Source organism: Staurois parvus, unplaced genomic scaffold (genome assembly GCF_062004578.1).
Source record: "Staurois parvus isolate SC_StPar_1 unplaced genomic scaffold, SC_StPar_1.0 ptg001095l, whole genome shotgun sequence".
Lineage (NCBI taxonomy): Eukaryota > Metazoa > Chordata > Amphibia > Anura > Ranidae > Staurois > Staurois parvus.
Window position 1 is genome coordinate 361,719 of NW_028318891.1, and position 17,628 is coordinate 379,346.

At 42.9% G+C, this 17,628-nt stretch overlaps 1 protein-coding gene across 1 annotated transcript; it reads right to left on the minus strand.

Moving 5' to 3' along the window:
- Positions 1-505: 505 nt before the first annotated feature.
- VAX1 (ventral anterior homeobox 1) lies at positions 506-14,426 on the minus strand. The gene is made up of 3 exons (XM_089658794.1): positions 13,318-14,426; positions 10,717-10,904; positions 506-4,026 (listed from the first exon to the last, which is right to left on the minus strand). Exons 1-3 carry the CDS (start codon positions 13,556-13,558, stop codon positions 3,565-3,567), a joined length of 891 nt encoding a protein of 296 aa, XP_089514920.1. The 5' UTR covers positions 13,559-14,426; the 3' UTR covers positions 506-3,564.
- Between the last annotated feature and the right edge of the window lie 3,202 nt (positions 14,427-17,628).

Sequence of the window (17,628 nt, forward strand, 5' to 3'; positions counted from 1 at the left end):
TGTCTGCTGTGCCCCCTGTGCTCCTTCATTCAGAGTGGGGGAGCTCTAATACAGAAGGTATGTTACTGGCCAGATCACCAGGTAAAAACAAAGGGAAAAAGCGTAAAAAAGAAAACTAATGCAGCCACCATATCTAGTGATTGGTAAGCTGCAATATATTACATTTTTGTTTATAGATTACAGCTTTAATATGTTAAAGGTTATAAGAGATTTGAGGGATTGGGTTTACATCCACATTAAAATGACAATGTGCAAAAAAAGAGAGCAGGAGAGAAAATTTTAGCTGCAAGTCTAGCTATTCCTTAGACTGCTATCATTTTTTTTTTTAAGACATCTGTTTTTTTCTTTAGCGGCGATAAAAAGTTACCCAGCGCAACCCTCCCACAATACAGAAAGAAACGTTACTCAAAGTGCTTGTTTCTTTTGTTATACAGACGCACCGAGGCCCATCCGAGGAGCCATGGGTCATCAGCAAACAGAGAAAAGAACAGACACAAGTCACCGATCCACGCACATCGCCTCATTTCCATTTAATTGCGGATCCAGACAGCCAGAAACACATGAAATCTTCCCACATATCAAATAATAATAATTTGGTGTTTAAATAGAATGTGAAAATACATTAAATTTTTTTATATATAGTTTTTTCTTTCATATATAGAGATGTCAAGTCACTCGCACAACATTAACACAAAACAAACCTTGGACATCCAGAACAAAAACAAAAAAAAAATTTGGCGGTAAATTTCAGGTGTTGAAATTTTCCATAATCCAGCTACATTCCCTTCACTTAAATAGTTTACAATAAAAATATTAGAATAAGATTATGGCGCCGTACAAGGCTGTCCTTCAGCTGCATGGAGGTGCACGGTTTCTCTGGCTCAGGAGCAGGTGACGCAGGTCCGCGGGGGCGAGCACCAGGTCAGCTGATCAGAGTATGTCATTGTGTAAGGCGCCCCAGAACACATTTCAAGTACTAAGTGACAATTGCTGGTGTAACGTCAGTAAACTGACATCTCCGTCCTTGGACACGGAGAGTACATGAAGGTGGGCACAGCGCAAGGTTCCTTAAGACTCTCCCTCGACGTTTGCTTGTGTGTGATTGGTTCTTTGGTGGTACTGGGCGGAGCTAAAAAGTTGTAATGACAATTTTGTATTCAGTCACTTATTAAAAAAAAATGTCTATGTCCATTGAGTCAACCTTTTATTCCTAACGCAGCATATTCTACAAAACATTTTCTGAAAAAAAATTTGGCCAGACAAAGGGTTAAAGGACAGTAACGGGAAGATCGCAGGGGTCAAAGTGCGCTGCCAATACTGGGAAAGGGAAGAGGGTGGACCAAGGGGGACTTCATATATTGAGATAATTCAGGACTCATCTCTCTGGCACGTTGCTGCGTTATTATCCGTAACACACGACTGGAATAAGAAGCACAAACATTTCATTCAGGGATGACAGATGGAAATTGAACATCCTAGAACAACCGATTGTTACACAATTTTCATTTTCACTTTCCAAACATTCCAATTCATGTCATTGACAGGGGTGACTGATGCAGAAAACTCTTTAGCTGCTTTAAAAACTCTATTTTGCTAGCATATTACTCCTTGTGCATTCAGTGGGTCCTTCCAGCCGAGCTGAGCTCTGGGTTTCTGGTCAATATTTGGTGGCTGGTGGGGGTCAGGGGTACAGTGCTTGGAGACAGGAAACAGTGGCAGAGTCCCTCCCTTTGAAACAGGGAGACAGGAAAAATGAAGGTCTATACTCCTAGGAGGTCTGACATTAGGGTGTTTATGGGTGGTACAATTCCCAAAGTTTGTAATTGGGAGTTGGCAAGGGGCTTAAAACTCCTGCTTCTGGTGTTCTGGAGTGTTGGGGAAGTTTGCTTTTAAGAAGGAGGGTTGGTTTTTGGAGTAGGGCACCCTAAAGTTTTGTGTTCAGTGGATGGAGAAGATTGGGGGATGAAATGATTGGAAGTCTGTGTTTGTGAAAAGGATTAGTGAGCTGTAGGCCTTCACTTTTGGGGGTCAGTGTTCTTAAATTACAATATTCTGAGGTTTGGGCATCAGTTGTATCAAAAGTAGAGTAGTCTAAAATTTGGGGGTCGCTGGCACTAAGATATAGTATTCTGAGGTTTGGTGGCATTAGGTTACAGTATTCTGAAGATTAGAGATCACTGGCTTTAAATTTTTATATTCTGAGTTTGGGGGATTGATGGTAATAAATCATAATATTCTGAGGTTTAGGTTTATGGCATTAAGAAGGAAAGTACTCAGAGGTTGAGGGTCAATGGCATTAGGTTACAGTATTCAGAAGTTTGCGGATCACTGCCATTAAGATATAATATTTTAATGTATAGTATTCTGACGTTTGGGGATTGGTGGTATTAGGGTACAGTATTCTGAAGTTTGGGGATTGATGGTAGTAAATTATAATATTCCGAGGTTTAGGTTGATGGCATTGAGAAGGAAAGTACTCAGAGATTGGATGGTCAATGGCATTAGGAGTTAGTATTGTAGTTTGGGGATCACTGTCATTAAGATATAATATTCTGAGATTTGGGGGGTCACTGGCACTAAGTTATAGTATTCTGAAGTTTGCGGATTGGTGACATTAGGTTACAGTATTCTGAAGATCGGAGATGACTGGCTTTAAATGTTAATATTCTGAGCTATGGGGATTGATGGTAGTAAGTTACACTCACCGGCCATTTTATTAGGTACACCTGTTCAATTGCTTGGTAACAAAAATTTCTAATCAGCCAATCACATGGCAAGTCAATGAAGTTAGGCATGTAAACGTGTTGAAGATGACTTGCTGAAGTTCAAATCGAGCATCAGAATAGAGAAGAAAGGGGATTTAAGTGACTTTGAATTTGACATGGTTGTTGGCGCCAGACAAGCTGGTCTGAGTATTTTTAAAACTGCTGATCTACTGGGATTTTCATGTCTAGGGTTTACAGAGAATGATCAGAGAAAAGAGCAAATATCCAGTGAGCGGCAGTTGTGTGAACGAAAATGCCTTGATGATGTCAGAGATCAGAGGGGAATGGGCAGACTGATTCAGCTGCAACATTCGGATGGTAGGGTCAGAATTTGGCATAAACAACATGAATGCATGAATCCATCCTGCCTTGTATCAATGGTTCAGGCTGGGGGTGGTGTAATGGTGTGGGGGATATTTTCTTGGCACTAGCAAGGTGTACCTAAAAAAGTGGCCGGTAAATGTATAATATACAGAGGTTTAGGTAGATGGCATTATGAAGGAAAGGGTCAGTGGCAGTAGGTTACAGAGTTCTGAAGTTTGGGGATCACTGTCATTAAGTTCTAATATTCTGAGGTTTGGAGATTGGTGGTAGTAAATTTAAATATTCTGAGGTTTAGGTTTATGGCATTAAGGAGTAAAGTACACAGAAGTTTGGCATTCAATGGCATAAAACGGTTGAGCATTCTGAGGTTGGGGATTGGTGACATTAGGGGTAAAAAAATCGGAATATTTCAGGGTTAGTGGTGTCACGTGCCTGATACATTTAGTCAAAGAGTGTCACCCCACATTAGGATTAGTCAGTCCAGGGATTTCTTCTCTAGAACTTCTTTAGAAGAATTTCTAGAGTAGGGTTCAAAGGCTGAGGAGCTGAGGTACCTGGCGGAGAGTTCTTGGAGGTTCCCTGCCATTGTCAGTGGGTTAGCGGATAGCCGGTTGGCCACAGTGCCCAGTAAAGATGGCACAGGCATGCTGAAGATGCTGTGCCCTGAAGTGTGCAGTCCAGGTTGGTGAGGAGGGGCACTGGTGACTTCGGGGATGGATGGAGCCCCAGGTCCAGAACTGTTGGTGGCCCGCAGTGCTCCTGCAGCACAGGCTGGCAATAGTCCGGGCAGACCAGGAGGGGACAAAAGACGGCCCTGTTCCAAAAGCCGGAGAACGCTGCAGGTGGCTGCAGTTTCTGAGACAACTGACCGCAGCTCAGAGTCCTTACCCTGGTCCTTTTTTTGCTTTGTCCTGCGATTCTGGAACCACACTTTCACCTGTCAAGACAGCAAACAGAGAACCATATGAGCTAGATAGGAGGAGAGAGAAAGAAAGTGTGTGGAGGGGAGACAGAGAGAGAAAGAGAAAAGAGGGAGGACAGAGAGATAAGGCAAGGAGGAGAGAAGGGAGGGGGGAGGAAAAGAGAGAAGTTAGAGGTAGGAGAGAGGAGAAAAAGAGAAAACACAATAGAGTAAAAGAGTAATGAAGGAGAGGGAATGAATAAAGTGTGGTGGAGAAAAAAGAGAGAGATGGAGGAGAAAAAGAGGCAGAGAGAGTTGAAGGGGAGAGGGGGAAAGAAGGAGATAGAAGGAAGAGGAAAGTAGTATGGCCATAAGGGGAGACAGAGAGAGAGAATATAGAGGAAGGGCAAGATAGGGAGGGAGAGAGAAAGAAAGGAATAGACAGAGAAGAGGAAGACTGAAGGGGAAGAGAGGGACAGGGGAAGGGAAGAGGGGTGTGGAGTGATACAGTGTATGGAAAGAAGGTGTATGGAGAGGATGATGGAGATTAGAGAGATAGAGAAGGGAATAGAGAATATTTTTAAGGGAATAGAGGGGTATGAAGAGGTACAAGGAGGGCTATGGAGAGGGGTATGAAGAGGAGGAGTATGAAGAAGGGTACAGGAAGGAGGGGTAGAGAGGAAAGGGGTACAGAGAAGAGGGGAATGGAAAATGGTGTGGAAAGAAGAGGTATGGAGGAAGGTATTGAGAAGGGTACAGAGAGAGGATTGGTATGGAGTGGAGTAGAGAGAGGGGTATAGAGAAGGGCATTGAAAAGAGTACAGAGAGAGGAGTGGTATGGGGTAGGGTTTAGAGAGGGGTATGGAGGTAATTGAGAGGAATATGGAGGTACTGAAGTTGGATATAAGAGGATATAGAGGAGTATAGGGAGGGGTATAGAGAGGGATATAGAGGGGTATGGAGGAATATGGGGAAGGGTATGGAGAAGTGTATATAGAGAGGAGGGGTATGGATATGGTAAAGAGAGGGGTGGGGTATGGAGAAGGGTATAGTGTAGCCTTTCTCAACTTTTCGACAAAGGGGAGCCCTTGAAATAACTTTACAGTCTAAGGGAACCCCTGCTGAAAATTGCTACATCTTCAACTCACGATACATTAGTGTGATGGTCAGTGAGAAAAATGCTCCTTACACTTGTCGTCATTGGGAAGAATTACCTCCTTACAGATAGCTACATAAAAAGATCAGTGGTGTGAGTGGGAACTTATCTGAGAGGCAGAAATTGCTAATTGCTCAAGGAACCTCAGATAACCTCTGGAGGAACCCTAGAGTTCCATGGAACCCTGGTTGAAAAACCCTGGTATAGAGTGAGAATGGGTATGGAGAAGGGTATAGAGAGAGGAGGGTATGGAAAAAAGTATATAGAGAGAAGGGGTATGGAGAAGGGTATGAAGAGAGAAGGGGTATGGAGAAGGGTAAGGAGAAGGGTATAGAAATAAGATGGGTATGGAGAAGGGTATAGAGAGAGGAGGGGTATGGAGGTACTGGGGAGGGGTATAGTGGGGTGTGGAGGAGTATGGGAAGGGATATAGAGAGGGGTATAGTGGGGAATGGGAGGGGGGAGGGATATAGAGAGGAGTATAGTGGGGGATGGGGGGATGGGATATAGAGAGGGGTATAGTGGGGTGTGGTGGAGTATGGGAAGGGATATAGAGAGGGTATAATGGGTTATGGAGGGAGGGATATAGAGAGGAGTATAGTGGGGTATGGGGGGAAGGGATATAGAGAGGTGTATAGTGGGGTGTGGAGGAGTATGGGAAGGGATATAGAGAGGGGTATAGTGGGGTATGGGGTGGAGGGATATAGAGAGGAGTATAGTGGGGTATGGGGGGAAGGGATATAGAAAGGGATATAGAGGGGTGTGGAGGTGTATGGGAAGGTATATAGAGAGGAGTATAGTGGGGTATGGGGGGAAGGGGTATAGAAAGGGGTATAGTGGGGTGTGGAGGAGTATGGGAAGGGATATAGAGAGGGGTATAGTGGGGAATGGGGTGGGGGATATAGAGAGGAGTATAGTGGGGTATGGGGGGAAGGGATATAGAAAGGGATATAGAGGGGTGTGGAGGCATATGGGAAGGTATATAGAGAGGAGTATAGTGGGGTATGGGGGGAAGGGGTATAGAAAGGGGTATAGTGGGGTGTGGAGGAGTATGGGAAGGGATATAGAGAGGGGTATAGTGGGGAATGGGAGGGGGGAGTGATTTAGAGAGGAGTATAGTGGGGGATTGGGGTGATGGGATATAGAGAGGGGTATAGTGGCGTGTGGTGGAGTAAGGGAAGGGATATAGAGAGGGTATAATGGGTTATGGAGGGAGGGATATAGAGAGGAGTATAGTGGGGTATGGGGCGAAGGGATATGGAGAGGTGTATAGTGGGGTGTGGAGGAGTATGGGAAGGGATATAGAGAGGGGTATAGTGGGGTATGGGGTGGAGGGATATAGAGAGGAGTATAGTGGGGTATGGGGGAAAGGGATATAGAGGGGTGTGGAGGAGTATGGGAAGGTATATAGAGAGGAGTATAGTGGGGTATGGGGGGAAGGGGTATAGAAAGGGGTATAGTGGGGTGTGGAGGAGTATGGGAAGGGATATAGCGAGGGGTATGGGAGGGAGAGATATAGAGAGGGGTATGGGGGGAGGGATATAGAGAAGGGCATAGTGGGGTAGGGAGGGAGGGGAGATATAGAGAGGGGTATAGTGGGGTATGGGGGGAAGGGATATAGAGAGGAGCATGGGGGGAAGGGATATAGAGAGGGGTATAGTAGGGTATGGGAGGAGGGATATAGAGAGGAGTATAGTGGGATATGGAGAGGTATAGAGAGGGGTATAGTGGGGTATGGGGGGAAGGGATATAGAGAGGAGCATGGGGGGAAGGGATATAGAGAGGGGTATAGTAGGGTATGGGAGGAGGGATATAGAGAGGAGTATAGTGGGATATGGAGAGGTATAGAGAGGGGTATAGTGGGGTATGGGGTGGAGGAATATAGAGAGGAGTATAGTGGGGTGTGGAGGAGTATGGAAAGGGATATAGAAAGGAGTATAGTGGGGTATGGGGGAGAGAGATATAGAGAGGGGTATATTGGGGTATGCGGGAGGGGATATAGAAAGAGGTATAGTGGGGTGTGGAGGAGTATGGGAAGGGATATAGAGAGGGGTAGAGTGAGGAGAGATATAGAGAGCGGTATAATGGGGTATGGGGGGAGGGGGATAGAGGGGTATGGGGGGGATATAAAGAGGGGTATAGTGGGGTGTGGAGGAGTATAGGAAGGGATATAGAGAACAGTATATGGGGTTTGAGGGGGGGATATAGAGAGGGGTATAGTAGGGTATGGGGGGGAGGGGGATATAGAGAGGGGTATAGTGGGGTATGGGGGGGAGGGGGATATAGAGAGGGGTATAGTGGTGTGTGGAGGAGTATGGAAAGGGATATAGAGAGGGGTATAGTGGGGTTTGGGGGGGATATAGAGAGGGATTTAGAGAGGGGTATGGAGGGGGGATATAGAGAGGGGTATGGGGGGGAGAGATCTAGAGAGGGGTATAGTGGGATATGGGGGTAAGGGATATAGAGAGGGGTATAGTGGGATATGGAGGGGAAGGGGTATGGAGTACCATTGGGCAGTGAGAGAAGACAGGGTGTTGAGGAAATACATGAATTAGATGATAATATACAGATAAAATGAAATCAGACCGACATGAATGAGGCAGACAGAGGTATATTTTAGAACAATGTCACAAGGTGCGTTCGGATAGAATATTCATACTGTCAGTGGTGTCATTGATCGATCTGAATCGTAGGACAGATTGTCCCGGCAGTAGAATCTGCCATGTGCCCAAATCGGGGATTGTCCCGGAGATCCCATCTCCTATCCGCCTCCCCAGAGATGATTGTTATTTCCCGATCCCACATCCCCTCAATCCAGTCAGAAGAAAAGTCCCAATGATATCCCTACAGACAGCAAATCGTCCCGATAGGCACCCTACTTTGCACAATCTACAGCCGGGTCCGACCCTCCGACCGGGAACACATCTCCTCTGTACACAGAATATACTGGACATATATGGGCCGATGTCCTCTATACACACTCAATATATTCCTATACATCGGAGCATTCATCGCCCGATAATCATCTTCTCATGTTCGGGGGTGTCGGACCGTATAAAAAAAAAGTGGCCATATAAAAATATGTATCTGGAGTCAAACCGGGTCTCTCCGACACCCCACACACAGCCGACCATCGCCGACACCGGAGGATTACATAATAATTGAATCGCATAAGGATACGAAGAATAATTGTAATAAAATGAAAAATGTTAAAATATGACAATCTAATAAAGATAGTAATTATAGAGATGATTGTTAATAATGTATTATAATAATAATAATACAATTATTATTATTATTATTATTGTTGTTTTGTTGTTGTTGGTATTTATAGAAATAAATAAAAAGTTAAAGTGAGATCTGTATAATAATATTCATAATATTAATGATAAAAAATAATATTTATGTATTCTCACTTTTTTTTTTACTGCTGCTAACAGTAATAATAATAATAATAATAACAACAACAATAATAATGATCATGATGACCATCAGAATATTAATATTATTATATATTTGTTTTCTTTTTTTTTTCGTCATAGATAACGATGATAACAATAATAATAATATCACTGTTATTGTTGTTATTATTATTATTATGATGTTCAGGGTATACAGGACGATTTGGGTACCTCGGGTCGGACTATGGATCGCAGCGTGTACTTCCCTCCTTTTCTATCTGTGTTCTATGTTCTAGTTCTAGTAAATATCCTAGTATACAAACATTCGGCGGTGTAATGGGAGGACAGTACAGATCGGGAAATACATGATTCACATATAGGAGAATTTTGGGGTAAATGACCAATAGGAAATAAATGATTTAAAGGATGTAGAATGTAGAAGAGAAAACTACCTATTGGGAAATAATTGTGTACAATAGTTAACAGACAAGAAGAGCCCAAAAGTCCCAGCCGGATAATAGAATAGAATAGAATAGAATACAACGTTATGTAATACAATACAATATGATATAAAATAATATAATGATACACAGAAGACGAATGGGATGTCATCTATAATCTATTAATGTCAGAGAGATGCAGAGTAACATACTCCACAAAATCCCCTTGCTGGTGTCCCCCCACAGAACACAGAATCCCCCCAGAACTGGACTCACTCGGGATCTCAGAATATTCTCACATCGGTGTCTGAAGGTCGGAGAGGGAGAATGAAATCTGGCAGCCGATATATAGGACCCTCCAGAAATGAATGAAATATAATCCTATAGTACGATGAGACTAAAGTGTACCGATAGAAATAATATATAATGGGGTTTATAATGAGATTATTACAAAAATACGATATATAAATGACATAATGCTTACATCACTGTAAACTATGTCCTTCATTCTGTCACCCTCAGCAATGGATCGGGACAATTTGATCGGCTGCTAGTCTCAGTAAATTTGCGCAGATTTGTACAGTGATAGTCCCGTTAGTTCTGGATGGAGAATACATTGTGGATCATTTCTTGGAGGAGGCAGTTTATGGTGAAGCCATACTAAAGTACTAAGAGGCTCCCGTAGACTCCCCAAGGTGGAGGTTCTGTTTTGCAAAGGCTAATAGTGGAGACTCTGTATAATAAGGCTGAGGCTCTGTAATAAAGTGGAGGCTCTATATAGTCAGTTTGAAGCTCTGTACTGTGTAGTGGACGTTCTGCATAATAAATTAGAGGCTCTGTATGAAGGTTGACTAGTAAGGTGAAGTCTTTGTATAATAAGGTGGAGGCTCTGTATTGTGTACTGGATGTTCTGTATAAATGAGAGGCTCTGTTTGGTATGACAGAGGAGCTGTCTAAAGGTTCTGAATAGTAAGGTGAAGGATCTGTGTGGTGTGGTGGAGGTTCTGTATAATAAGGTGAAGGATCTGTGTGGTGTGGTGGAGGTTCTGTATAATAAGGTGAAGGATCTGTGTGGTGTGGTGGAGGTTCTGTATAATAAGGTGAAGGCTCTGTGTGGTGTGGTGGAGGTTCTGTATAATAAGGTGAAGGCTCTGTGTGGTGGAGGTTCTGTATAATAAGGTGAAGGCTCTGTGAGGTGTGGTGGAGGTTCTGTATAATAAGGTGAAGGCTCTGTGAGGTGTGGTGGAGGTTCTGTATAATAAGGTGAAGGCTCTGTGTGGTGTGGTGGAGGTTCTGTATAATAAGGTAAAGGCTCTGTGTGGTGGAGGTTCTGTATAATAAGGTGAAGGTTCTGGGTAGTATGATAAATGTTCTGCACAGTGGAGGCTTTGTACGGTTAGATGGAGGCTCTGTATGGTATGATGGAGGCTCTGTACAGTGTGATGGAGGCTCTGTATGGTATGATGGGGGCTCTGTATGGTATGATGAAGGCTCTGTACAGTGTGATGGAGGCTCTGTATGGTATGATGAAGGCTCTGTACAGTGGAGGCTCTGTATGGTATGATGGAGGCTCTGTACAGTGGAGGCTCTGTATGGTATGATGGAGGCTCTGTACAGTGTGATGGGGGCTCTGTATGGTATGATGAAGGCTCTGTACAGTGAAGGCTCTGCATTGTAAGGTTCATTGGAGGCACTTTGAGGATGCTGAGCCTCCAGTGAGGCCCCATACCTGGGTCTCGGAGAGGTTGAGTTGCCGGGCCAGTTCTGTTCTCTCTCGTCCCACCACATACTGGCACCTCTGGAACTCCATCTCCAGCCGGTACAGCTGCTCCGCGGTGAAGGAGGTTCGGGTCCGCTTGGGCCGGTCCAGGTCCAGCCCCTTCGGAAGGATGATCTCCCGGATGGAGCCCTTGGCATCTGATGGGGCAGAAAAGAATATCAATTGATTCCAAAAAGTTCCCTTACTCCACCCCTAATCCCAACAACTGACATCTCTAACAGGAGGGACTCCGGGGTCCCTTCACCGAAACCCAAATTCTCCAAACCGTCCATCACAGGGACCCCTGGAGGGCTCCCTCGTTCTGTTGGGGCTCCCAAACCAACTCCTTCTGTGAGCCCCCAACAGCCCAGCAACGCTGGAATCGGATCATTGTCTCTTTTACTTCTGAAATCTAATTATTAGAATAAATAAACCAGAAGAAGACTGGACAGTTCCCTATGTTTAGGTGCAAAAATAAATCGAAGAATTTCCTCTCCGATATTCTGTATGAAGAAATCATTTTACAATATAAACGGACATCGCACACTGATCTTCCCGCAATGTTTCTGGAACCGTACCGATTATTTCCCTGTTTCCCGCAATTTGCGACTGATTTTTATCATCCCCATAAACACTTAAATCAGAAAAATCACAGAAAGAATAAGCAAATTATAATAAATAATATTTATTTATATTATTTATCAGGTGTTGTGGAGGGACAATTAGTATTATTATTGTTATTATTAATATTATTATTATTGCAATTTCTATGACTATATATTTAAAAAAATGTAATAAAATATATATTTGTGGTAGTATTATTATTGTTATTACACCATCATAATATTCTAAAAAAATTATAAATTATAGCAAAATAGTAATAATAATAATAATAGTAATAACAACAATAATAGTAATAATAATAATACAAATACTACTAGTATTATTTACTACTTCTACTACTACGACTACTACTACTAATAATAATAAAAACAGTAATAACAACAATAATAATCATAATAATACAATTACTAGTAGTACTACTACTAATAACTAATATTATTTTAATAATAACAATAAAAATAATAACAAGAACAATAATAATAATCATATTAAAACAAATTACTACCACTACTACTAATAATAATGCTACTACTACTACTACTACTGCTAATAATAATAATAGTGGCGCTCTGTAGTATTTTCTCTCTGTATTTTCCCTTCGGGAAGAACATTTGTCCCTCTCAGGAACTCCAAGCGGACCCCAGGGGATTGAAGTAGGAGTGCTCTCTGGGAGCTTGAGGTAGATTTTATTCAATTTATTGGAGATTTTGTCTCCAGAATTCAGGTTCACTGTGGGAAAATTTCTCATTATGGCACTAATTAAGCTAATGAAATAAAGATGTGATTATTGTCTATTATTAGGAGATATACAGGAAGCCTCCAAAAGCGTTACTGAGAAGAGTGCTAGGAGACAATGTAAGAATTCTGTCCCTGGGGGAGGCTCGGAGGAAGGCAAGTGTGCGAGGACATTACCACTGCTTTACACAGATCAGTATAGGGACAAAACATTAACTTCTCCCTACCCTGTCTCCTAGAGAGGACACAGAGGCTGGTATGGTGGGTAGGAGGCTTCTAGACAGGACTAGAGACTGGTATGGTGGATTGGAGGCTGGTGGTTAGAACAAGAGGCTGGTATGGTGAGTAGGAGGCTGCTGTGAAGAGATAGAGCTAATATGGAGAGGAAGAGGTTGGTGTGAAAGGAGAGAGCCTGACATGGGGGTTAGGAGGCTGCTATGGAGGGACAGAGTCTGGTATGGTGGTTAGGAGCTAATATTGTGGGATGGAGGCTAGTATGGTGGTTAAGAGGCTAATATAGAGGGACAGAAGTTGGTATGGTGGGTAGAAGGCTGCTGTAGAGGAAAATAGTCTAGTGAAAGGTGTAGGAGGCTGGTATGGGGGATCAAAGGTTGGTAAGGGTTTTAGGAGGCTACTATGGAGAGACAGAGGTTGGCATGGTGGGTAGAAGGTTTCTATAGAGGCAATAGGCTAGTATAATTTTTAGGAAGTTGGTGTGGAGGAACAGGAGCTGGTATGGGGATTAGGAGGTTTTTATGGAGGGCAGGGGTTGGTATGGTGGGGAGAAGGGTGCTATGGAGAAACAGAGGCTGGTGTTGTTGAGTTGGAATCCAGAAGTCTGAAACTTGTTGGTGCAGAAGGTAGATGAGAAGAATGGACACCAGCATAAGTATTATATTGGTATTGCAGATAAGGGAAGTTTGCCTTTTAGATAGGCAGTCTCACTAGTTGGCAGAATTTGACATGTAGGTTAATATTCCTCCAGTACAGGTATAGTATTCAATTTATGATGGCTGGTACGGGACATACTGGTTGGTGTGAAGGTACAGAGGCTGGCATATGACAAACGATGTGTATGGAAGCATACGATCTGGTATATGATATCATGGCATGTATAACAGAGGTTAGAGAGAAGATGGAGGCAGTCTGGCACTGGGACATACAAGCTGGTATTGAGTGACTGATTTATGGAGACAGAAGTTGGCACGTTACCTCGGACCAGAATCCTCCTGCAGTAGTCTGGGTCAGTTGCTCCACTGTTCTTGGACTTTACACAGGTGTCGGAGACTCCAGGAGATGGGTATGTGGCTTGCTGCTCCTTGAGGTAAGAGTCCCCAAGGCTGCTTTGGCTGTCCCTGGAGTCTTTGCCTTCCTTGTGTCCAGGTTTGGTGTTTCGGGGCTCCTCTGTGCCAGGGTTGCACCTAATGTCCATACTGCGCGTTTTCTCAAACATATATAGAGAAGAATGCTCTGTGCTGCCAGGAAAAGGGTCCAAGGCTGGTACTTTAGGCACTGGGGTAACCTGGTAATAAATAGGGTCCCCAGCTGGTATTGGGGTATTCTTGTGTTGATTTGGGCAATGGGTCCCCAACTAGTACTGAGGTATCCTGGTGTTGAATTGGGCAATGGGTCCCTAGTTGGTACCCAGGGCACTTAGGTACACTGCTGTCAGTTTGGGCACAGGGTCACCAGGTATTACCCCAGGCAGGGGGTCTCCGTGTGCTGGTCTGGGGTCTGAAGGATGATCAGGCTCCTGAGGTGCACGCAGGCTCTTGTATCTGGTGCTGCTCGTGTCCAGTGATTGAGGAAAAGCAGTAAAAAGCTCTCATGCCTCCTTATTAGACACACTCATCATACAAGGGGTCGCTGACTAGATGCTGCCACTGATTACGGGTAATTTTCAAGCCTCCACTTTGAGGTTACCTCATGAATACACTAAATTGTTTGGCTAATATATTAGATCACAAATGGACGGTTCCTGAGCTTGTCCCCAATCAAGTCCAGCTTATCCAGAGGCGCACACACAAGTGATTGGTCTGCTGGAGTCAATCACCATCTCCAGGAATGACACAAACAAACAACAACTTTCCTTTTGTGTGAGAAGATTCCCCGTAGATTGTCAGCCCCTGGGTATAATCACCCGCGCTGCCCTTCAGGACTCCCCAATCATCCTCCTCCTCCTCCTCTGCTGCTGCTGAGCAATTTTCTTCAGAGAGAGCAAAATCAGCTCTTGTGTCCTCCAGTTCCCATCCCCGGCCCTCCTGGACTGGGGGGAAAACTCTTTCTGGGGCTGCGGAGGGTCCTCACCCATCCAGCTGGGCTCCAAGGTGCCGGGGGAAGTGAGCCTGCCCCATTCACACCCCTCCAGCATGGAGCAGAAAGTTGCCTATTATCCCACCAGAGCACCTCACACAGAACGCGCTCTAATCCAATAAAACCATTGATTAGGCCACAATGCCTCATTTCAAACCACTGCCCCCGTGCACAGAGTCCTTGTCACCTTGCGAAAGGCCCCTCCTCGCAGACCTGCTCATTCATGGCTTTATGAGGAATGTGAGGGAGAAGAATGGCCCGGGAGTTGCTAATTATCTAATAGGAGCTGTATTAGCGCACAGCCCAGGGAGGGTGTCTGCCGGGCCCTTGGGGCAGGGTGAAAGGCTACACACAGCAAATCTTGTGTAGAGCCACACAGTCCTGATAGTGCTGGACCAGTATAACTCCGAGGGTTTTTGTAGTGACTGCAACGGATGACGCCGTACAAAACCAGAACTAAAGGATAGAAAGTCACCAGCACTCCAAAGTTGCCTTTCCAAAATTTATTCTAAGCACACAATGTCACATACGTTAGGTCAATCTGCCAGTGTTTCAAGGCAAGCATTGGCATGTTGTCTTATGTGAAATTATGGGGAGAGAATTAATATTTATGGACCAGAATTTATGGGCAGAAGCTAGGATGGAGCTGTGCACCAAATTAATAAACCGATAATCCTGTTTGAGAAAATAGGCCAAATAAGGTCATTTGACTAATTACCAATTTCTAAACGTTCCAAAATAACAAAAGCCACGTGTCATTTTTATATAAAAATGAGGAGTTGGCAGTTTCATCTGATAATGAGCGTGCAACGATTGTAAAGGTTTTGTCTAAGTTTTATATTGTTGAATTGTTTTTCATTTATATTTTGAAAAAACAAAATAAATGTTGACAGAGGGCTCTTTCACACAACCAATGCATTAGGCATCCGGCAGTAAAAAGTAAAATACATGTAGTGTTGCCACAGCTACAGTGTATTTTTTACCCAATGGGATGCACTACAGAAAATATAAACTCTTACAATTTGAAAAATACTCTGTACATGTGCATGCGTCAATGTGAGTGCCAGCGGTTATGTGCATATAGCCACGTGCAGCCTTTTTTGCATCTCAATGGGCAAAGAAATGCTGCAGCTATAGATCCCGGGTGCCATAACAAGTGTATTCGACTCTATACTGCTGTACGTCTAATGTTTGGCCATGTGCAAGACGTCTTAACAAGCTCAATCTAAATATTCAAGATTACAAGAATGCAAAGTCAAATGTAAATCAAAATAGAGTTTTATATTTAAGGTAAGTTTATATAAATATATATAAAAATTTTGATATATAAAATATATATATGTCAATTAATATATTATTATTATTAATAATAATAATAATAATAATAATAATAATTAAAAGCTCGAAAGAGCAGGGCCCTCAATCCCCTCATGTTTTGCATTGTATTGGTATTGTTCTGTCACATGTTCTGTCCCCCTCTGTAATGTACAGCGCTGAGCGAACTATTGGCGCTTTATAAATACTGTATAATAATAATAATATACAGGATTGCTCAGCACTTTATAACATTAATATATAAAACATTTTTAAAAGACATCTGGCAATTTGAGTTGTGAAGTAACCATTCATGGTTTTCCCCTATTTTTGGTGCATTTATATCTCTAACCTACATGTGATCAATATTGCAAATTTGTGACACTTATGGCAAATATGCACAATATTTAGTACCAACTATACATTTTTTTCAACAAATACAATATAGGGGGGTATTTATAAAAAAAAAATGTAGAGTTATTTGTCCTGCAACACTGCATGTGCATTCACTGTGCGAACGGTAGCAAAATCAAAAGTTACAAGCCATTTTTTTGCTCATAAAAATGGTGTGAATCAGGAAAATACTGCATTATGGCCACTAGATGTAGCTGAAGAACACAGGAAATAAATATTTATTTGAACATAAGCGTCATCTTCTTCTAGTGGCCATAATGCTGATTCACTCTATTCTTATGAATGAATAACATCCACCCTGGAGAGAAAGTAGGTTAGTAACATTCAAGTTTGCCAGCATTCACACAGAAAAAATGTGCAGGCAGTTTCTGCATTTTGTTTAATATGTTCTACATATTCTATGTTTATATTTCCTTATGCACCAAATTAACAAATCTGCCTGCACTAGGATTATTTATTTGGTGCCTTTTGCATAGGAATAGATCATTTTAAATTATCTATTCCTAGATTGTAAACTTGAAAGAGCAGGGCCCTCAATCCCCTCATGTTTTGCATTGTATTGGTATTGTTCTGTCACATGTTCTGTCCCCCTTTGTAATGTACAGCGCTGAGCGAACTATTGGCGCTTTATAAATACTGTATAATAATAATAATAATAATAATAAAAAAAGCTTAAACACTTTTCCATGAGCTGGAGCCTTTGTTACCCCCCCCCCCCCTGAATTTGTTTGCAATTAAATTAGAAATGCATCTTTTGAGTTATGATGACTTCCAATCCTTTAATTCAGGCTACACACAAGTCTGGCCTCCTCATTCTGGGTGGAGAAGCCAGCAAATTCTGTCCATGCAAAGTCAAAGCCGATTCCTTGCTTGCAGGGATCCCACTTTACCCATCGGGGGCCTTGCTGCAACAAGGACACTGGCTTCTGTCCTGAGGAAGTAGTGTCAAGGTTTTATTTCTGCAGGTCTATCGAATATGAAAATAATTTCCTCAGGTAAAACCAACAAATGTGTTGAGCGAAGTCTGTGAAATAACGTTTATTATCAGTAAATTGTGTGATTCCTGGCATTTCAAACAGATTTACTTGCAAGGAGTAAGGAGGATCAAGATTGGGATTTCAGATTATTTCAATTCGCTCATCACCGATCACAGCCCATCATTGCAATAACTATGTCAAAATTTATCATCGACAATACATCTTCAACTCAAAAGAGTTATCAATAAAATCCACTAAAAGGGGATTTCAGGTGGATGGGAACAATATTACACTTTTAGTCGGTATCAGTTAAGGGTATAAATCAATTAAACGGTAACGCTACTTTTAGCAGTGATATTAAAACCCTCTGAAAAGTATCACAGACGTCCCCCATTGTCAGCCATGGCCTGCTCAGGGCCCGGCAGCTTGTTCACCTTCCAGCGGTCCTCTAACATGTCACTCCTGCACCAGGCTCAGCTGTAGAGAACATTGGCGTCCTCCTCTC